This window comes from Trematomus bernacchii, unplaced genomic scaffold, assembly GCF_902827165.1.
Source record: "Trematomus bernacchii unplaced genomic scaffold, fTreBer1.1, whole genome shotgun sequence".
NCBI lineage: Eukaryota > Metazoa > Chordata > Actinopteri > Perciformes > Nototheniidae > Trematomus > Trematomus bernacchii.
Genome location: NW_022987739.1, coordinates 24,248,535 through 24,271,670, shown reverse-complemented (window position 1 = coordinate 24,271,670; position 23,136 = coordinate 24,248,535). Strand labels below are relative to the sequence as shown.

The window sequence follows — 23,136 nt, the reverse complement described above, 5'->3', positions numbered from 1 at the left end:
CATATATATTATTCTGAAATGGGCCAATCTGCATAATAAGTACCTATATTTGTTACCTTAAGTATATATTGATGCAAATACTGTTGTACTGTTACTTGAGTAGTCCTTTGAATGCAGGACTTTTACTTGTAACATAGTATTGCTACACTCTTGTACTTATACTATTACTTAAAGGTCCCATGTCATGGCCATTTCTACTGATCATAATTCCATTGTTGAGGTATACTAGAATAGATTTATATTGTGCAATTTTCCAAACTCACATTGGTTTCTCATACAGCATCTCTGTATAGTATGTGTATTCACTCTCTGTTCTAAACGGCTTGTTGGAGCTCCTGCCCCCCCCCTCCCTGTGAGCCCACTGTGCTCTGATTGGTCAGCTCGCCCACTCTGTTCTGATGAGTCTACCACCGTTACAGCGGAACATCAGTGATTATGTGTTATAATGGCGTTAGCAACCAGAAAATGACACCAGTAAGGACAAACAGATGAGAATGCTGCATGGAATCTGGGTGCCGTGTCGGCGGGACGTTGCGCGGCTCGCTGCTGCGAGGAGCGGACAGTGTGAGCTGGGTTAATTTCCTGCTTGCTGCGTGGGATCTGCAAGACAGCGAGACATCAAGAATGGACGCGGGAAGGGGGGGTGCTGAGGGGAATGCAGTACCCCCATCTGCGAGGCTCCACTAGCGTCCAAAACACACACAAAAAATGACTATCATCCAATATTGTTTTAACTACATAACTAACTTATTATATATTCATAACCGTACAATCCTCTTGTAATTTTATTTTATGGCCCCAAAACACATTACACCACATATTGCACACGTGCATGTGTGTGTTCAGGTTCAAGTGTTGTTAGTATATTCTTTGTGAAAGGTGGAGTTCCCGTGGGGGGAGGGGGGCCAGAGGGAGGGGAGACCAGGTGCATGTTGCGAAAAATTATTGCTACAGTGGATGAAGGGGACGCCTGAAATGTTTGAAAATATTCTTAATCACTGTGTGGAACATTTGAGCAACCTCACCTCACCTGTAAAACCACTCACATGACACGTTGCCCACAGTCCCTGAACAGTGAACACAGCAGTTGTTTATCTCGGCTCCTCTCCGATCTACGTCCGAGGCAGGCCGAGTGTTTCCGAAAAGTAACTCGTTAATGTATGCTAATATTAGATGTGTAAACATCAAATTATTATTTTATAAACACAAAATAATATCGACCATTTCAAAAGTGTTACTCATGCCCAGTGGCGTTTTTATATGTACAAAAGTGGTGGGGCACAAAAAACTTAGATGTCTATATATAAGCTTCTGCAGTGACGTGCAGTGAGGTTCATGGCTGGTGAGGCACTGGCACTGACTCTTCAGGTTTACAAATATTATATTTTGACCTAAACCAAAATATAATATTATTTTCAAAAGCTTTTTTTGTCTGATGCTTCGATTAATTTTAAACAGACAGTTCAACAAAAGGATACCCAAAAAATGTCATTTTATCATTTAAATATTGAATTGTTCTCTCTTAGTAAGATCCCATTTTCAATAAAATGGCGGTCTTACCTCGACTTGAAGATGAAGTCCATTTGCCTATCCTTCTGGACAAACATTTCTATTACTTTTTTGTAAAAGTCCTCCTTATGTTCTTGTAGTTTCAAAAGTCTATCATAAATCTAATCCATAGATTTATGATAAAAAAATTATATAAGTAGGGTAGACATGTGGATGTTATCCGGCTAATCAAAACGTGCATTTATCTAACAGGTACGTTTCCCACAGATCTTATTTCGAGCTATTTTCTAAAATCCTCTGGAGAAATCTCATTGCTTTTTTGTGCTTACTTCCTGGTTTTAGGACGCGCCACTGCAGCTCTCTCGTCTCCTCTTCACACAGCACACTTTTCGCGGCACACGTACTTACAGCCAATCAGCTCTGAATGATTTGAGATGACGTATGGTGGGGATGGTAGCTCCATGCCCCTCTGGTCATTATTTTTTTGCCACACACATTTCATTACAAAATACTCTGAGCATGCGCAGTGAAGTTTTTACAGTCACCGTTGACTTCACAGCGAGAGGAAGGGGCATAATCAGGTTTTGTCCCACATGGCTCTAAACAGCTCAATAGGCACACACTGTGACTGTAGACACACTAATTAGAAGAACACAGACTAAAACAGCAATGTACAGACGAATCAGATGATTAAACATGATCTTAAAATATATTTTATATATTTTTTTATTTATTTTTTTGCATTTTTGTAATCATTATTTGTAATACTTTCTGCTGACACTAGGTGGGGCTGTGCCCCACCTGCCCCTAATGACCAGTCGCCACTGCTCATGCCACAAAGTACACACTGGCAAACGGTGTGCTCACGAACACAACAGTGGTGAAGAAATACTGAAACTACAACGGATTGCGAAACTGCTGTTGCATTGGAGACGTTGTTGAAGATGAAAGTAACCAGCCAGTAAAATAATTAAATACAATTTAAATTCAATAGGTCAACTAAGACCAATCATAAATGCATTAGTGGATCTGAAAGGGGATTAAATGAACGCCTGAAATGTTTAAAAATATTCATAATCACTGTGTGGAACATTTGAGCAACCTCACCTCACCTGTAAAACCACTCACATGACACTTTGCCCACAGTCCCTGAACAGTGAACACAGCAGTTGTTTATCTCGTCTCCTCTCCGATCTACGTCCGAGGCAGGCCGAGTGTTTCCGAAAAGTAACTCGTTAATGTATGCTAATATTAGATGTGTAAACATCAAATTATTATTTTATAAACACAAAATAATATCGACCATTTCAAAAGTGTTACTCATGCCACAAAGTACACTGGCAAACGGTGTGCTCACGAACACAACAGTGGTGAAGAAATACTGAAACTACAACGGATTGCGAAACTGCTGTTGCATTGGAGACGTTGTTGAAGATGAAAGTAACCAGCCAGTAAGATAATTAAATACAATTTAAATTCAATAGGTCAACTAAGACCAATCATAAATGCATTAGTGGATCTGAAAGGGGATTAAATGAACGCCTGAAATGTTTGAAAATATTCTTAATCATTGTGTGGTACATTTGAGCAACCTCACCTCACCTTTAAAACCACTCACATGACACTTTGCCCACAGTCCCTGAACACAGCAGCTCCTCTCCGATCTACGTCCGAGGCAGGCCGAGTGTTTCCGAAAAGTAACTCGTGGTCTCATTTGATTGGTGGGATGCTCGTCCAATGAGCCGCGGCCATCTGTGCAGGGCTTGCCGCTGTTAAAATACTCAGGTTACATTTCCTCCAGGCTTTATTAGCTCGTTTCACCTCAAATCTGCTATTTTCTCCTCCCTGGCCACGGTGAAAAGAAGCTGCCAACATGAAGCTAGCTGTAGCCATCCTCGCAGTTTTTGCATCGATAGCTGTCACTATTGACGCCACCGTGTACTTCAAGGAACAGTTTCTGGATGGAGGTACAGTAACTTTGAGCAAATTCATGTGTTCTTGTCCTATGTTTGAATAGTTGTGCTGTGAGACTGACTGCTTTTAACTGTTAGTAACTTTATCTTTCGTCTTTTTAAGAAAATGCTAATTTGAAAATTCCTTGCTGCATTAATTCAAACCATTAGAATAGGCTAGGCCACCTTATTATTATGTGTATTAGTCAACTGAGAGACAAGAAATGGCTAAAGTATTGCTATTATTATTTTAAAAATCCAACAGTAATACTCAATTTCGAGTTGACAGTGACACCCTTGTACACGAGTCCAAATATTCTTTCACTTTTGATATTGATGGCTTCCATACTGCTGTTACGTTACTTTCTGTTTAAACTACGTAACGTAACTATACTGTGCAGAAACTGTTCGAATAAAAGCAGAAGTTCGATGAAAAGGGTACCAAAAAAAGGGGACCGAAGCTTAGGGAACTATCCAGATAAGATATGAGTTCTATAAACTGTTAAAATTGTGGACTAAATCAGTATTAGTGCTGAAAAAAATGCAAATGACACGCCCCTTCATTCACACCTATCCCCCTTGTCATTGCGCAGTCATCCTTAAACACTCAGACGTTTTAGGAAGTTGTCTACAAATTCAGTGCAGCAATTTTCAGTACATATATGCCTACAACAAGTAATATATTAGCTTTTCCTGTTAGTATATACATTATTACCAAACTAAATTATATATTTGTGTTTCAGATGCATGGCAGAGCCGCTGGGCCGAGTCCAAACACAAGTCAGACTACGGCCAGTTGAAACTGAGTGCTGGGAAGTTCTATGGAGATGCCGAAGCTGATAAAGGTAATTCCTCTGTCACCAAGACAAAGCCGTCTTATCATGCAAATGTAGGTAAAAGAGGTGTGTCTATATAAGCTGCTCTCGGTGCAGCCACAGGAACTTGAAATTGGTCTGGAGGTGTTGAGCACTCAACAAACCTGCCAAGGTTTTGCCTTAGGCAAAAATGGGCCCCTAACACCACCACATTTTCATGCATTTGATACACTTTTCTATGCTTGACAGGTTTATGTGATGCCTAACTTTAGTGATTAGGGACAATGGAATTAGCACAACCCAGTTTTTACTAAATTATGCTGGAACCTTTAGGGCTCCTGACATCCTGGGGCCAGTGTGCTGAGATGATGCAGGCTTATTTATATCCCTAAACTCTACAGTAACTCCCAGAGTAACCGGGACACAAGGAAATCCACATTTTAAGTGAATAAAGCAATTTTTAAAAAGGAAACTTGCTTAAGAAGTAATAAACACACGTCTGTTGCTAACAGATGTTGACTTTCTTCACTGTACCTACCCTAGGCCTCCAGACCAGCCAGGATGCCCGCTTTTACTCCATGTCGGCCCGCTTTGAGCCTTTCAGCAACGAGGGAACGCCCCTGGTCATCCAGTTCACCATCAAGCACGAGCAGAAGATCGACTGCGGAGGCGGCTACGTCAAGGTCTTCCCCTCTGACCTCGACCAGAGCAACATGCATGGCGACTCCGAGTATTACATCATGTTTGGTGAGTCATGCTGGACCTGAGTAACCGAGGCCTGACTACAGAACATGGCTGTTTTAAGAGAGAGCCCTTTGGTATTGCTAAATTCATAAACAAAACATGACCTTTGTCTCCAGGGCCCGACATCTGTGGATACAGCACAAAGAAGGTTCACGTGATCTTCAACTACAAGGGCCAGAACCACCTCATCAAGAAAGACATCAAATGCAAGGTAACTACGGCATGATGTCTGTTGAAATTGTAAGATTATAACATGGGTTTAAAGATTTGTACTCACTTTAAACTCCCTTTACCTCCAGGATGACGAGCTGACCCACATGTATACACTGATCCTGAACCCAGACCAGACGTACGAGGTGAAGATCGACGGTGAGAAGGTGGAGTCCGGCTCCATGGAGGAAGACTGGGACATGCTGCCCGCCAAGACCATCAAGGACCCAGAGGCCAAGAAGCCCAGCGACTGGGACGACAGGGCCAAGATCGACGACCCCGAGGACACCATGTCTGAGGTAGGACGTCAGGGCCCTGTGTGGATGGCTTGAAGCTAATTTAAAATACGGAAGCCAACTTTAAAAAAACTGAAAAATCCAGATTCATGTCCATTGTGACACATTATATCAAAATGTGCTGGATGTCATCTCAAAGTATTTGCTTTCAGAATATGATACTGTCATCTCCATATTTTGAAAATGAATACGTCTTCAAGCTGAAAGGCATGAAGGAAGTCAAGATGAATGACAGGCGTATCGTAACAATGAAGGGTACTGGAGAGTGGGATCTTTCATTACTACAGGCAGTGTGTATCCTTGGGGAAATACACACCCCACACCAACTATCATCTGAGCAGCTTAACCTCATTCTAGAATAGTATTCGTCCTCTATGCTACTAGCTTAAAAATGAGTTGGCCTAATCATACCTGCTGTCCGTTGAACATTATGAGGGTGACAACCTGATCAAATAACAAGTTTTGTTATAGACTAACAAAGATTTCAGACTCTCAATCACAGCTTATCTACTGGAGTTCCTTTGGAGGGTGAGGGGGGACAGAGCCCCCATAAAATGAGTCCTTGAACTCTCTGTTAAAAGGACTGTTAATATTTGTGTACTTTTTTCACTCACAAAATGTTCCCAGAGTAGAGAAATAGTTCTTCTAATCGAGGTGCCTCTAAAATCACATTGGACAAACCCCGGAGCCTCTTTTAAAAAGGCATACTAGATCTATGTCATTATCAGTCTGTGTCATGCTTGAGGACATGCTTATGTGCACACCCAAAGTACATGCACAATATATAGATTAGACACAAGTTAAATCTGAAGTTAAATGTGTTCAATGGATTGATATATGACAAAATTGTGTATTTGTGCAAGATGAATTTGTTTTATGATTCCTTGGTTTTTTCCTCTAATGACCCAGCTAACATTTTAGGGCAGAAAGAAAGAGTTTATTGAAAACTAAACTGAACACCAGACAGAAAAAAAGTAGCATAGTGCTAAAGTCTGCATAATTACATTTTAACAAGGTGTCACAGTTTATTATGAGCAATTCTGAGCTGACAGCTCTTGGTTAGACAGATTTGTGCCAGAAATGCCACATTGGAGATGCTAGTAGAGTCGCATGTGAGGAACAGTTGCTAAACTGAGCTGCTGTGTGTAATTTAATTCTGCATAGCTAATCTCACCATAGCATCTGGAAGAATGGTCATTAATGAGGACAGTCAGAGATGGTCAGTAGAATGGCTCATCCAAAGTGAAATCAGACGGTCATAAAAAGCGTTAAAAAGTGTCATGCTTCGATACATTTCTTTTAAATTAGGCCTACTATATGTGTAATATGTTAGCTGTGGTCCCAGGTGGACCGGCTAACAAAGGCATCTTTGGTGAACTGTTATGAAACAGGGAATTAGAGAAAAAAAGTCAAAACGGGATTTATCAATCACATTATCGTAGAGCTGATAATAGTTCCCATAGAATACGTCTATGTGCCGTGCATCATGTTATTACATTGTGTTGATACAATAAGACATGAGTGGAAGCTCTAATTCTGCTGTCTCTCAGGATTGGGAAAAGCCAGAGACCATCCCTGACCCCGATGCCAAGAAGCCTGACGACTGGGACGTGGACATGGACGGAGAGTGGGAGCCCGCCATGATCAGTAACCCAGAATATAAGGTAAGGAATATACAGACTAAATGATTTGTTCAGCACTGTAAATCCTATCTGTGTCGAGAGAAGAGTAAGGGCAGTGTCAGAGGTAATATCTATCTCATTTTGTCTTTGCAGGGCGAGTGGAACCCCAAGCAGATTGAAAACCCCGACTACAAGGGAGCCTGGGTCCACCCTGAGATCGACAACCCAGAGTACACTGCTGATGCCAACATGTACAAGTTTGAAAAGATTGCAGTTCTGGGCCTGGATCTGTGGCAGGTAATGACTGTCGCCCCCTCAGAGAGAGTTGTCACAATTAATTATCAAGCCTAAGTATACAAGAAGACTTGTTTGGTCGAAGATAACAGAGATTCCTTGAGTAAACAATACTTATTTGTTTTGTGTCTTTGTTCAGGTGAAATCTGGCACCATCTTTGACAACTTCCTGATTACTGACGACATCAAAGAAGCAGAGGAGTTTGGGAAGGACACCTGGGGAGCTACTAAGGTAGGATGACTTCACTGCTTTAGGAAGAACCTAGTTGTGTTCTAAACAAAACAATATATGCGTTAACGTTTCATCGATTTACTTATGTGCTTATTTTTTTTTTTTTTAAGTAAGAAAATTCTGACAAATGCATATAAAACCAATTAAACATATTTCTTGCTTGGACCAGACCACTACAAAACTTCTGACCTGAATTGTAGTTAGTGTAATGATAGCACTCCATTCATATTTAATGACCTCTTCATTCACTTATACACTCACATTTCTCTGAAGCATGACACAAATTAAATTGCAACAAAAGCTATTATCTAATTGTATCACAACAGATTTGTTTTGCTAACCAGCTATAATATAAAAGAATAGCAGGATAATGGCTGACTAGATCTAGCATCGCAAGCTATAGGTGACATATGTATTATGCGGCAGCAGAAAAAGTACAATTAACATGAATGGACTACTAAAAGCGCATCCAGATAAATTGTATGAAAATATTAGAATAAATAATACTTTATACAATACATGCATTACATGTTAGCCCTCCACATTGACTATAACTACTGCTTAACATTTAAACATGTTGAATAAAATAGCTTAAGAAAGGCCACCCAACTCAGTGAACTTTAGATTTAATTTTATGATTTTAAAGTAATCAACGTAATTTAAATTGTTCGCCTTTTGGTTTAATGTATTGATTATAATTCAAAACTCATAAGCACTTTAGCAAGTTATGGCATGAGATGAAAAATGCTTAATAAGCACCATAATTTACATGATCCATGTTCGTTGGTCAAGATTGGGTGTTTCTGTAAACGGCTGAATGGAGCGTCACTTTAAATGTTGAGAACACAAGGAATTGTGGGACGGCATTATCTCCTTGTCTTTTGTAAACAACGTGTATTTCTTGTCTAAAGGGGACCCCACGGGAAGTGTTAAAGGTCCTTTTCTATTATCTAGAAAATGTAAGCGTATTTTATGATGTATGCCACACAAGTTATTTTAAGTCGTTTCACTCCATTAGGAAGCTAAAATGACTATTGGACCGCAACCCAGGAAAAATCTATTCCAGGAACACTACACCCTTGATTGGGTGCTTTTGAGCACCTGTTGTTGTTTGTAGCTTGCCTAGTGAAGCACATAATGCAGGTGTTGTTATAGAATCAGGGAAGTCCGTGTGCTAGGTAATGACACACCTGTGTTCCCAACGCATCCCAACAACTTGTCTTGTTTTCCCAACAGGGACCAGAGAAGAAGATGAAGGACGAGCAGGAGGACATAGAGACGAAACTGAAGGACGAGGAAGAGAAGAGCAAGAAGAAAGACACTGGAGACGAGGAGGAAGAGGATGAGGAAGACGGCGAGGAGGAGGACGAGGAAGACGAGGACGAGCAGGAGGAGACGGACGAGGACGCAGGGACGGAAGAGGAAGACGTCAAAGACAAGGACGAGTTATAGAGGATAGACTCTGGCCTTTCATACAAGCAGCCTTTTATTCAGGTCTGGGGGCGGGGGAGGGGTCAGGTGGGGTCAGGTCAGATTTCTTTTTTATTGATTCCCTTGTTGCTTTTTTTTAGCATTCAAATTAGAGAAGGGGTGAGGGTTTACATGTTGTTTTCCAGTTTGTGTGTTCTTTGGTTGAGAAATCGAATGTGATTTACATGGTGTGTGTGTGCACTCGGAGCCAATTCACTTTTTTTATTTCCTTTGTCGGGTCTAGTAAATTGAGGGTCTGATGTTTTACGTTCTGCACTTTTATGTCTCCTTTATGATGCCTCATTGTTTGTTTCTTAAATGACCCCATTCATTATTTATTTAATCATTACATTGATTTCCCCAAGTCTCCAAAGCTCTGATTTTGGGCATACCTGCTTTCTCTATGAGTGTGTGATGTGTGATGTGTGTTTGAGAGTGAGACTGCATTAGATGAGCTGTGATGTGTACAATCAAAATGTTCTCATTGTTCTGAATGACTGTCCTGTGGATGCACACTGTTCAGTTACAGTGAATAAACGAAAGCCCTCTCTACCAGCTCACGCCTGTTTTCAGTGGTAGGGGTCAGTCTAATTTCAGTGTGGTGTGAAGGAGATGTTTCATAGATGGTGGCCAACACAATCGGACAGCAAGCATCCATCCTTGTTTTTACTCGGGTGTTTTAACATTTTCAGTATCTGCAAACATGATACCAACGTTTTGGATGAAAATGTCTTCCCCTATCTTTCCAAACCTCTGATGTATATCTGCAAAAACGTTTTTCCCCAAAAATGTAGAGGATTTTCTAAATAGGATGAGGCAATGTGAAGGCCCAATACATAACATGTCTTCTTGTGACACCCTTGTCCCATTTTGTATACCAGTGTGTAGTATATAGGTAATGGTATTATAACCAGTGGTGGAAAGCAACTAAGTACATTTACTCAAGTAATGTAGTAATTAGTACACATTTGAGGTACTTTCATTTTATACTAGTTTCTACTTGTCTACATTTTGGAAGCAAATATTGTGCTTTTCACTCCTACTTTTATTTTAGATTCAGATTCTGACACACAATACGTAGGAGAAACTTGTAAAATAGGATTATTTGGTATAGATTAAACTTTCCAACATTATATTTAGTAGCTTTAAGTAACTAAAACCATGAGTGGTTTAACAGAACATTTATTATTGTTTTTTGTTTCAAATATATCACAGTTCCAGCCTCTTAAATGTGGAATATGAATGAATTCCAATTTTTCAATATAAAAATGCCCTAGGTTAGAAACGAAGAATGGCCCGGTTAAGATGACCCAGGTTAAAATACGATGACACTATTTTATCCAGTACATTTACTCAAGTAACGTACTTAAGTAAAGTTTTAGGGTACTTTTAACTTGACTTTATTATTTCCATTTTCTGCTACTTGTACTTCCACTTCACTAAATGTTAGAGGGACATGTTGTAGTTTAACTGCACTTATTTGACACTTGTAGTTACTTTTAACATAAATACAATTAACACAGTATGATATATATTAACTACTAATTTACTCAGTACATTTTGCTCTATATTGACGAATTACAACATTAAAAAACCCTTATGCATTTTCTAATAGTAAAAACTGAATAATATAATATTCTGCAATAATACAACATATTTATAAGAGGCATTCTGCAGCGAGTAAGCTGTTTTTGATCCTTGAGTGGTACATTAGCTGATACTACTTCTCTACTTTTAATTAAGTAACATTTTTAACACAGGACGGGAGTATGTTTAGAATGTGGTATTAGTACTTTTACTAAAGTAAAGGATCGTTGTACTTTTCCCACCACTGATTGTACTGCCTAATTTATCTCCGCTCTCGCGATATTTCCGATAGCCCTTGAAGGCGGCAGCGTGTCGTGCCCTGCCTCGGCAGCAGATGGCGTCCTTGCCCCGCCCCCCTCCTTACACGGCTCTGAGACCGCTGAGTCACATACATTAGCCAGAGCCAGATAAATTGATACTGTGCGAAACGAGGGGCTACTCTGGAGAAATTATCGTTGTGTGTACACTGACTTTGAACCAGCTGCCTCTGACACCGCGTCGCAAGATGCTGATAATAACACTGAAGACCCTCCAACAGCAGACGTTCAAAATAGAAATAGACCCAGAACTGACGGTGAGTAACGGTAGAAGTTAACGGGGCTGAAGTAAACACGGTCAGGCCAGCACTTATGACTGGTATAGGGGAATGTTAGCTAATATAATGTAACGCTAACCACGTTAAAGGCTGCTCAACTCTTTAAAGGAGATTACTCATGTGTTTGTTTTAAAAAGTAACGTCACGTCACTGGGACAAATATGCAGTCAAACAAGTTAGCAAACATGCAGAACCTGAGTTCATGTAAGGTAATGTAGCTAGAAGCTGCCAGGGCAAGGCGGATATTAAGCAAGTGTCCCTTCAAAGTAAAAGTGTAGCATGATTTACAAGAATGTCAAAGCACACTTTGCACTCTCTAAACATAACATTGTAACTGAACTAATGTGTTTTATTTACTCCACAATACAGTCAAATAGTATCTATAGTTTGTATGTCTTGACGTTGCTTCTTCTTGATACGATACTGAGGTTTTATTCTGAAAACTCTGACCGGATATGTTTTCTGTGCGTTTTGGAGCTTGACAGTGTTTGACTTGTTACAGTGGCTCACCATGAATGACGAAGCAATATTTCACAATTCCTTTCTGTTAATATTGTAAAGGGAAGGTTTATTTTTACATTTTTATATAAGAAAAATGTATTTTCGAATAGTTGTAATCATATAGTAATTAATTTGAGTATTGTATATTGGGTATATTTAATTAATTCCTGTGAAGTGTGATCATGACAACAACAAATGAGACATTTACATGTAGCATTACACTTCTGTAAGTTATTAGGATGACATGTTTGGCTTACAAAACAATTGTAAATATTGTTTTGATGCCGATCCTTGATGACCAAAATATTTCTTGTCAAACATCTCAGTTTATGACTCAGAATCAGGTTTATTGCTTATTAGTTTTACACATACTGGTGTACTACTTTGGTTTAAATGGTGCATATATATAGACAGAGAAAGAGGAATAAGTTGTAAAAAGTAGCTACAAAATAAAGTACAATTTAAAAGATTATAAAAAAAATATAGAGAATATTTTCACGAAATATAAATATACTAAGTACACAAAAGATATGACAAATACTATGGTTAAAAGTTGAGATCTAAAATATAGAGAATATTTTCACGAAATATAAATATACTAAGTACACAAAAAATATGACAAATACTATGGTTAAAAGTTGAGATCTGTGCAGTTCCATTCTTTCTTCTAGGGCTCCTTTGTACAATAGTGCAGTTGGTTAGAGGCTAAACTGAATTTTGATCTACTGGTGTTCTTGTAGATACGCAGTGCAGTGACAACATAGTTTCAAAAATCTATATTGTCTATCTTTCATCAAATATGGTAGCCTTTATGACAGTAAAAGAAAGAATATCGTACTAACTACGCCAGTATTTAATTCTGAATTCTAAATGTATTTCTTCCAAACAAACAATGATTCCTTTTTGTGTCAGGCAACCAATGACATGGATATACAAAAACACACTCAGACACAGTACGCAGACAAACTGATTACCAAACTAAAGCGAAGTCTTCCCTCTCCATTTATAGAATACAACAAGTCTAGCCAGCTGGCAGCTTCTAATGAAAGATAGATAGCCTAAGATTTACTTTATTGATCCCAATTTTGGAAATATTTTCGTCATACCAGCATTTAAACAAGGCATTGCACATGATGTCAAAATAAACAAACAGAAAATATAAACATCTTAAAAATTTGAAAATAAAACAAAAAGTAAAATATATACATATTGACAGTGAAAGATAAATATCTATAGACTATTTGTCAAATATACACTATTAAGGTCCAACTTACAGCTAACCAAATGTAAACGTAGGATATTATTTACATTATGTGTGCAAGACATTTAATTTTGAATAGCACAATGTGAGGACCCTTTATATATACAGTCTATGGTGAGGACACTACAGTGTTGTAGTCAAGTCACCAATTCACGAATCCAAGTCACTCTCGAGTCACCACTCTTCGAGTCCGAGTCCAAGTCCGAGTCACCTACAGGGAGAATCGTAGTCGAGTCCGAGTTCAGGACTCGACTACTCCATCTCTGGGACACTATATACAGATGGGTGAATTATGGTTGTACAAGGGAACAAAATGATATTGTTTTGTATGTAGATTAGACATTCTAGACAGAAACCCCAATATACAAAGAACCAGGTGTGGTTTAATACAGGTTTTAGTCACAACACTTATTCTCTGGAGAACATCCACCTTTTGAAAAGTAACAAACTTCACAACATATGATGGTATGACATTAGCATCAACAACCAACACTCAGTGACATAGTGTGACATTTGGAGGTAACCCTCCCACTAATATCCAAGATTATTCTGGCAATGTTTTTAGGTGAAAGCCCTGAAGGAGAAAATAGAGAAGGACAGAGGAAAAGATGCGTTTCCTGCTGCAGGACAAAAACTCATCTATGCCGGTGAGCCTGACAACACATACTGTATCTAGGAAAATGATTGACATAAAACTGAACTTTGAAGCAAATTGTGGGCAAAAAGTGACACCCGTGTTTGTTTTGTTTAAGGGAAACTGTCCTATTCTCAACTGTGTCACAAATATTTTCTCACTTGCTATTTCTGCTTGAATGTCACAGGCAAAATCCTTAATGATGACACCCTGCTGGAAGAATACAAAATCGATGAGAAGAACTTTGTAGTGGTCATGGTAACGAAGGTGAGTAATCAATGAGTTGTAAACATTGTGATTTGGTTCGGCAACTATTGACATTTCAAACACTAGAGTGTACGTAAGGGATAATGTGCAGTGAGGTGGTCATTATTGAACAAAGAACATGGGGCCTAACGCGAAGCAAGTATATGACGACCATTCCCATGCTCTATATTGTCTGGTACGTTTTGGGGTTGATCACATTTGCTACCCAGATCTGGTGCGAAGTGTATTTATGTTTGAACCATTATAGAACATTTTAAAATGGTCATATCTTTTCCTTTCATAAACCCACATCAGGACACCAAGATTCCCTACCCCATTGTAAACATGTAGTACATTCTTGTGAAAGAGAATCAGGCTTTTTACTATAAATATCTAAACAGTCTGTTCCTAACTAATGACAACTTTAGTAATTCAAAATCAGTAGACCTTGTTTTTCATTTTTACTAACACTCTCTTTTCAGGACAGGATTACCAAAACTGTGAACCACGCATAAAATGTGTGCAAGAACATGTTGAGCTGTAAACAGATGTTCTCCCTATGGATTTTACTTGGATGCCTTTTGTAGTGTGTTTGCACTGGGTTCGCCTCTGATATAAATAATGACACGAATAGGGACATGTAACTGTGGAATTTACAGCCTGGTCTAGTAGAGTGAAATGGAGAATGGATTGCTTCTACCTCTGATCATTATATCCACACAACATTGATACATTCTTATGTCTTTTTAGCCTAAACCAGCCCCCCCACCAAAGGCAGCCCCTCAGCCAACTCCCCAGCCAGCTGCAGCTCCAGCACCATCCTCCGCCTCAACATCGGTGCCCCCCACACCCACACACTCAGTGTCTGCAGCCACACCTGCCCAGCAGTCTGCGCCGCCCTCTGAATCAAAGCCCCCAGTCCCAGAAACCCCTCCCCTGGCTCCTGTTGAAGCTCCAGACTCCAGTACAGCCCCAGCCCCAGCCCCTACACCAGACTCTACTCCAGCCCCCCCTCCAGCTCCAGAGGCCTCGGCCCCTGCAGATCAACCCCCCCCCTTCTGCCCAAGCCAGAAGAAAAGCCAAGAGAAGACCCTGGGGATGAACCATCCGCCACTGCACCAGTCTCTTCCAGGTTGGAAAGAACCAATGTTTACATAAACAACATATGTATTATCTTTTAAAGACATTCCTCACCTACATCAGGCGTATCGTAACCAGACTGAAACGTCCCATCAGGAATTGCAATATCATTTTCTTCTGTTCCCCTCAAGGCAACATTGAATAACTATGGTGATCCCGTAACTTCTCCTCTTACTCCATTATCATGTCCAAGCATTTATTTCCCAAACACTTTGGTTAATAGCCACAGCTGTACTATGCGTTTCATTTGAATGCACACATGATACATGAAGGTAGTACACATCACACATGTAGGCATTGTCTCTGTGAGCATCTTAGCATTCAGCAGCCTCAGAGAGCTATGTAGACTTCTTGTCTTTTTACCTTAGAATGTCGATGTACTCATGTTTTTTTGTTGTTGTTTATTTCTCTCAAAGCCTCGTCGATGAGCTGGATCTCCTTGAAGAAGCAGCCTCAATACTTGGTAATACATTTGTTATTGTCATTCCCTCTGTGATAAAGGAAACATTTCTACAGTACTGATTTCATAGTGCCTGGATTCTTTTGGGCTTTTTGACTGAAATATAAAGTACAGCTGAAGATAGTAAGGAATGTGAGCATGTGCAGGATAGACAGGACAAGTATTACAGTAGTAGTGCATCTGCATAAAGAGAAATATGCTGCATGTGTCGTTATATTTACAATATTGTAATCTCTTTGAAACAATTCTATTCAAATCAAACTCTAATTAAAACCAATACAAAGTGTCCGAAAGAGGTCTACTGCTGAGCGATGACTATTTGTGAAATTCAGGCACTGATGCACTGTGAAAAGCTCTCATTCCTCCCACAGTCTTTTTTGACAAAAACACACACACAAACACATAGATGTCTGTAATGAATGCAGGGCACAGGTGTGACTCACCGCTAATTCAAATGTTTGCAAAGCTTGATGGGAAATGTGTTTTATAGAACAAAATGTGACCTTTTTTTCCTCTGGCGTACCTTTCCTTATGTTTCCACAGTGACAGGTCCAGCCTATGAGAACCTGGTGTCAGAGATTATGTGTATGGGCTATGAGCGGGAGCAGGTGGTGGCTGCTCTCAGAGCCAGCTACAACAACCCCGACCGGGCCGTGGAGTATCTCCTCATGGTGAGGGTTCAACCAGACAGTGTGTTGGATGTCCTTAAACCTACTGCCCACCCCTGTGTTTAGTAAATGTCTTTGATCTGCAGGGTATCCCAGCCGATGCCACTGATCTGCCCCCTCAGGAGCCAGTGAGACAGAGTGCTCCCACCAACCCCCCCGCCCCGGCTGCACAAGAACCACAACCACCCCCACCAGCCTCAACCAGTGAGATCACACGTTTATCAACTCTATTTTTGCAGAATCATTTTATGTGTTTGTGTTTTTTATTTAGATTTTATAATACAGCCATAACAAGAAAAACAGCAATGCTAATGTACACGGAAAAAAAACATGATAGAAGTGTTAATTTATTTCATGCAATAAAATGCTACTGGTCTATTTCCTGACATACTGTAGGCGTTTGTTGCAAATTCGTAAGCCTGGCTGCTCCATGGTAACAGTTCTTTATATTTCAGTGTCATGATTTGTGAGGTCTTTTTTATGCTAAACTATTCAGAAACAGACTTTCATATCTGGTTGTTTTGTCTATAAAACATCTTCCAGAAAATGTACTCTCGCCCTCTAAACAGCCCTTCCCCTCCCCAGCAGGGCCAGTGTCTGGCAGCCAGCTCCCCTCTGCTGGGGGGGGAACCCCCCCCACAGGGAACCCCCTGGAGTTCCTGAGGAACCAGCCTCAGTTCCAGCAGATGAGACAGATCATCCAGCAGAACCCGGCCCTGCTCCCAGCTCTGCTGCAGCAGCTAGGCCGAGACAACCCGCAGCTGCTGCAGGTAGCACGCACGCACACACGCACGCACACACACTCACACTCACACACCAATAATGGGGATTCAAGTGTGTCTGATTTTCTTATAGTACGATCTGTCAAGTAAGGGATTATGTGCAGTAAGCCGGTCATTAATGAAAATAACCCCGACAGGGTGAGCTGGATCCCGACCCGAAGGTGTTCTTTTCTCATTTCTGATCACTACCAGAGACGGGAGACGTACCCAGATCTTGAACTTGAGAAAAAGTAGAAGTACCAGAGTGTAGGAATACTCTGTTACAAGTAAAAGTCCTGCATTCCAAATGTTACTCAAGTAAAAGTACAAAAGTATTGGCATCAAAATATACTTAAAGGTGGGCTAGGTAATTTTGGAGAAACCGGCTCGAGATCGCTAGAATTTGAAAATAGATAAGTTTGTGCACAGATGGAAGGCTGACAGGCAGGTAGGCCATCCAGTTATTTTAGCCCGGCCGGCTAAAATGATTGGTCGTGCTTTTTACAGTACTACGGCTTCCACAGATGAAACTTTTTTATGGATTTTTTGTCAAAGCACTTCAGATATTCATTGCTATCGGGATGTTAAGAGCATTCCATGGAATATAACAAGTGTATCTCGAGCCGGTTTCTCTTACCTACCCCACCTTTAAGTACTCTTATGCAGATTGGTCCATTTCAGAATAATATATATGATATGTTTTTGGTTATAATGATTGATCATTAAAGTGTTATCAAAGCTGGTAAAGGTGCAGCTAGTTTGAATGATTTGTATACTGCAGGATAGCTTGTGAATTTACTCCAGGTAGAACTAAAGTATCATTCAAGTGTTGATTATATTTCACATCATTAATCCAATTCTGTAAAGTAACTAAAGGTATTAAATACGTTTAATGGAGTAAAAGTACACCATTTAACTCAGAATTGTAGAAGTACAAAGTAGCATAAAATGAAATACTCAAGTACTTGAGTAAATGTACTTAGTTACTTCCCACCTCTGATCACTACACATTATCCTGCTTATTACACAGCTACTTACTAAATGAAACTACTTGACTCTAAACAGTGATTTAAAGATGATTTCATTTACAAAGTATTGTGTTGCTTCAGTTACAAAAAATAGTATTTTCTACTGCGAATCAACCTAGTCCTTAATTCAGAGCATCCTTAGCAAAGAGAGCAGGCTGCTGCAATGTGCAAATTGACCAATCAGAACCGAGTATTCAACCAAGACTTGAAAAAACCAATGTTAACCGAGCAGTAAAGGAAGTCATTCTGTGAGGACGGTTAAAAGAAGCTTCAGTGCCGATCTGGGAATAAACTACAAGCACTGTCTCGACATTGACAATTCAGAGGACATTTCTGCTTGTTGTTTTCTTTTTGATGTACACACAAAAAACATTTTTAAATACAATTGTGTACTACATTATTAGTACTACAAGAAGTGTTCTTTAAACTGCTTTATTGCTACATCAGAAGCTATTTGAAGTGAAATTCTGCATGATATATCTTTTTAATCCAAATAAATAAGGACAAAGTATATATTCAAATACTATTTTGCAAAAGTGAATAATGGAGTTATTTATTTATTATTGATTTATTAAATCAACAACACATGACACAGCCTCAATCTGGCTGAACACGTGCACACCGTCACCAACCACAGGGATCTCACCCACACTACCAGCCCCAAACAGACAGGGAAACAGAGCCTAGATACACACACACTAATCAGCAATTAGACACAGGTGGGGGGGGGGGAGGAGACAACACAGGGCACCAGGTGCACACAATCAACAGCAACAGACATGGGGAAGGGGAACCACTTTAACATAAAACCAGCAAACAGAGACAGACAAACTAAAACACAGACAGATGCACACACTACATACATTTCGCCACCAACAAAATTACACAATTCGTAACGGATCAAATACATTTAACTACTCAACTCTTAATTGACCCTCCACCATAATGTTTCAATGTGTTGCTTTCTCATTAAGCATAAAAGGACGACAGCTGCATACTGTATGCAACCCTGTGTTTTACAAACTAACCATAATCTTACAAAATCATCAACGTCATTTTACTATGTCTACTTCAAATTCTTAGAATCATCTGGTTTGTTGTTATTTTTGCTGGGGAGGAACATGTCTATTAGCTGTACTGTAGTATTTATATTGTCTGTATTTATCGCTTACAGCAAATCACGCAGCACCAGGAGCGTTTTGTGCAGATGTTGAATGAACCAAGACCTGGAGACACGGAAGGGGAAGGGGAGGGGGCCGAGGGCCAGGGGCCGCCACAACCCAACTACATCCAGGTCACCCCCCCAGGAGAAGGAGGCCATCGAGAGGGTCAGTTACCACTCAGTGTTCAGTCCCATTGAATTGATCTTCTCTGGAAAATTCAGCAACTTGCTCCATGATCAAATGGGTTAAAACAAATTATGCTTCTTAATGGTTTGCTCCAGTAATAAAAGCTATGCTAAAGTATTTATTTTATCTTTTCAACACGTAGTATTGTATACACTGAAGATGAATATTGCTACATGTATTTGAATCCTGGTGTATGGTGTACATCATAGTGCTCCAATGATTGATGATGATACTGTTATAATGGATCCTGTTGTGATGTGTTAATCTGTAAGTGAGTGCAGCCTTACCAGCAGGGTTGGGAGGATTATTATAAAATGTATTCTAATACAATGACTAGTTACCTTTAAAACAAAGTAATCATAACCTTATATATCACAATTGAAAGTAATGTTACTTGCCACTGTTACTTCCGTTACCTTTGGGGTGACGTCAATATCATATGCAATGCAAATGAATACAAGGGAAAATAAATATATATATACTTCAGTGTATTCTGTAGACAACAGAACAATGTAACCTTAGAAAAGAAGAAACGAAGATATTTAGTATCAAAATATGTCTTCTGCTCAGAGATTTTATATATAGGAAAACCTGCCATTCATGAAGCATTCTCAGGCAGTATCGTTATAGAGACCAACCATGAAACACATGAGCACATACTGCAGTTTAAAAAAGCAGAAGAATCAAATCTGAGCTAACAGAAAGTGCTCTGTTTTAGTCAATACATACAGTTAACACCACATAAAGGGAAAATCATAAATCAAATTCAGGTAGTAGGCGTATGGATTCCAACTTAAAGTACAGAACATTATAACTTATAAATAGAGAAATAAAAACAAGTATATGCCTCAAACGCGCCCACAGTAGTTTTAAACAAATCAGGTGATGGCCTCACTCATGGCATGACTCCTTTCACTTTGAGACTCATGAAGTGTTTTCATTTGTGCAAATGTATTTCCCAATATATTTTTCTTTTTAACTGTAAGCTTATACAGTTAACCTTTTTATATCCTAATTATACCGTTACATGTAATCTATTACTCCGCAAGCCTGCTTACCAGTAACTGTTTCAGAGAGCCTTTCTGTTATGTGTGTGTAACATAAATGTGTGTTCTGTTCCAGTTAAAAGCGCTGGGCTTTCCTGAAGGCTTAGTCATCCAGGCTTACTTCGCCTGTGAGAAGAACGAGAATCTAGCTGCTAACTTCCTGCTACAGCAGACATGGGACGACGAGTAGCCCCACACACCTGACACTTCACCAACAGAGGGCAGCAGAGTCCACGACAGCCAAACACAAGGTCCATCAGGGAGGGGCAGGAGCAGGGGAGGAGGTGGACATTGCTGTTCACGCCATGGGGCTGAGGATGAAGGGGGGTGAATGTGATGATGACATGCTGAAACTGTGCCTCACTGCTGCTATCATTACCGCTGCTGCTTGTGCCCAGTGATCACACTGAGAGAACAGTCTGCATCACCTTCACAAGAGTCGCCTGTAGAACATGTTAAACTTACTCTACTGTACATATACAGTGCACACCACAGGTGCATCTGTTTGTGAATATATTCATGACTTAAATGGGAATTTGCGAACCCTCCATGTTGGGTTTAACTGGACATGTGATTGCAAACTGTTAACTGTTTGAGAGCTAGCATTGCTTTATATTAAGTTCAGGTCTGATCGTTTTATCATCATTTACTGTGCTTCTTTAATACTTGGTTAAATATCCCTATACAGTTCAAATATCTCAGACTCCAAACAGCACAATTTCATTGTAGTATTGATCTTTCAGTAAACCAGTCAGAAGTTGTTCTGCGGTTCTATTAAGAAAAGGATACCTGATAAATGTTTAGACAATAACTCAAAATGTTGACTTATTAGTAAGTCAAAATAAGATCTGATTTATTGATATGGTATTTAACACATTTTGAGATAATACTTAAAGTGGCCCTATTGTGCTGTTTAGGGTTTTCCATTTCCTTTAGTGTACTTTATACTTTTGTGTGCATGTAAATGGTCTGCCAAAAGCTGAAAACCCCTCAGGGAGTTTTTCTCTCCCAAACACACACAACTGGCCAGCTAACCAATCAGAGCAGACTGGGCTCTGGTTTCAGACAGAGGGTGAAAAGAGCTGCTGCAGCACAGGCAGTATGAGAAAACTAAGGACATTTTTGAACATTAAAGCATGTAAACATGTCACAGTAGAGACACTAAATACAAATACGAACCTGAAAAGGAGCATAATAGGGCCTCTTTAATAATGTTTACCTATTTCATCAGATTTGATTTTTGAATACTATACTATTTATTCTTTTGTTGATCTTGACTTTTTATTTTTATTTTTATTTTGGAATAAATTCGGCTTAGAAAACAAAGACTTTTAAAGCTTGGTATAATCTGTCTCCTTGCACTCGATTTAAAAGATAATAAATCAATTGTTCAGTGAAGTCACAGTATATTATGATTGCTTGTCGTCCAGATTATGTGTGCTATAATATTTGGTCAGAGAAGAAAACACTCAGCTCGATTTGTCAGTATGGTTTTCTTGTGTGGAGGGTTTGTTTTTCTTGGGTTTGTTTTTTTTGAAGATGAAGGAATTTGAAGATTGGTCATGATGTGCATGTTTTTGTGAGCTGAATATTTGAAAAAAAAGTGTTTTTCTTCCTTAACATTTTATTTGTTGGAATGATAAAATAGTCCATTTATGCATCCCAAAGCTGTAAGAGTTTGAAGCATTGCTTCCTTTTGGTTTTTAAAGACTTCAACGTGTTTTATTTTTCAAATGGAGTTATATAGTTTTACAATCAAATGTATTGGATGGACAAGTGTTGTAGGATTGGGGATCATAATTACAGTTTTAATTATTAAGTCATTGTTTCAGAAGTGGGCTAAAGGGAATTCAAATAAGTGCTAGATGCCAACACCATTGTTTTTTAAATCTTTCAGCATGTATTTTGATGTCTCTCCTTTTAGTTCTCCCTTGTTATGTTTGAACTGGACATTACTGGAAGTTTTGTATTATATGGTAAATGGATTATACACACTTTGGGGGGGAAAAGCACTTTACTGTGACATATTGCTGTTCTTAAACTGCAAGGGGTTGTTGCATGAGATTGTTGCAGTTATTTATAGCATGACAGTGGGTTGGAACGATGACAAGCACCAGGGTGGTGAAGCTCTGATCTCAGTTTCTCTGTTGTTTTACCCATTTTGTGTGCTGTTTTTTCTTTTAGGTTTAAAAAATACAACTTTAAATACACAATCTAATGTATTGCTAAATAGTTGTGGAAAACCTTTGTTAAAGCATTGTGTACAAATAAATGGCTTTTACAAAGCGGCTGTGACAAGTGGATTGTTTTATTATTGATTGTTCTTGGTGCCAGAATGAATGTAATCCTCACACATTTCAGGGACACTGATCTCACAAAAATATCAGTGTGTGTGTTTGTATCACACCTCTTTCAAACATCAGAAAAATTCACAGCTGACCTGCCTAATACATTTGTTTTATTTGATTACAATTGTTAAAGTTAGGTTGTTTTCCCCCCTGTAATTAGAATTGTAAATGTTACACTGTGTTAATGTCCCTATATGTTGTTCTTACAAAAATATATATTTATGATGGCAATTAAGGTTTATTCTGAGCTATGTTTTCAAACACATTGGAGAGGCTTTCCTCAACTAGTTTTGTTGGCCAAACCTAACACAATTTCTGGCATGAAAAACCTGACAGCTAAACTCCTCTTAACAGTGTTTAAAACACCT

At 39.3% G+C, this 23,136-nt stretch overlaps 1 protein-coding gene and 1 pseudogene across 1 annotated transcript; both read left to right on the top strand.

Moving 5' to 3' along the window:
• The first annotated feature begins 3,252 nt into the window (after nt 1-3,252).
• Nucleotides 3,253-9,700, top strand: calr3a (calreticulin 3a). Its single transcript, XM_034147163.1, has 9 exons — nt 3,253-3,476; nt 4,205-4,306; nt 4,820-5,023; nt 5,137-5,231; nt 5,320-5,529; nt 7,077-7,190; nt 7,302-7,445; nt 7,582-7,674; nt 8,911-9,700. The coding sequence occupies exons 1-9, from the start codon at nt 3,383-3,385 to the stop codon at nt 9,124-9,126; spliced, it is 1,272 nt and encodes a 423-aa protein (XP_034003054.1). The 5' UTR covers nt 3,253-3,382; the 3' UTR covers nt 9,127-9,700.
• A 1,391-nt stretch (nt 9,701-11,091) lies between these two features.
• LOC117495992 lies at nt 11,092-22,708 on the top strand (annotated as a pseudogene).
• The last annotated feature ends 428 nt before the right edge of the window (nt 22,709-23,136 follow it).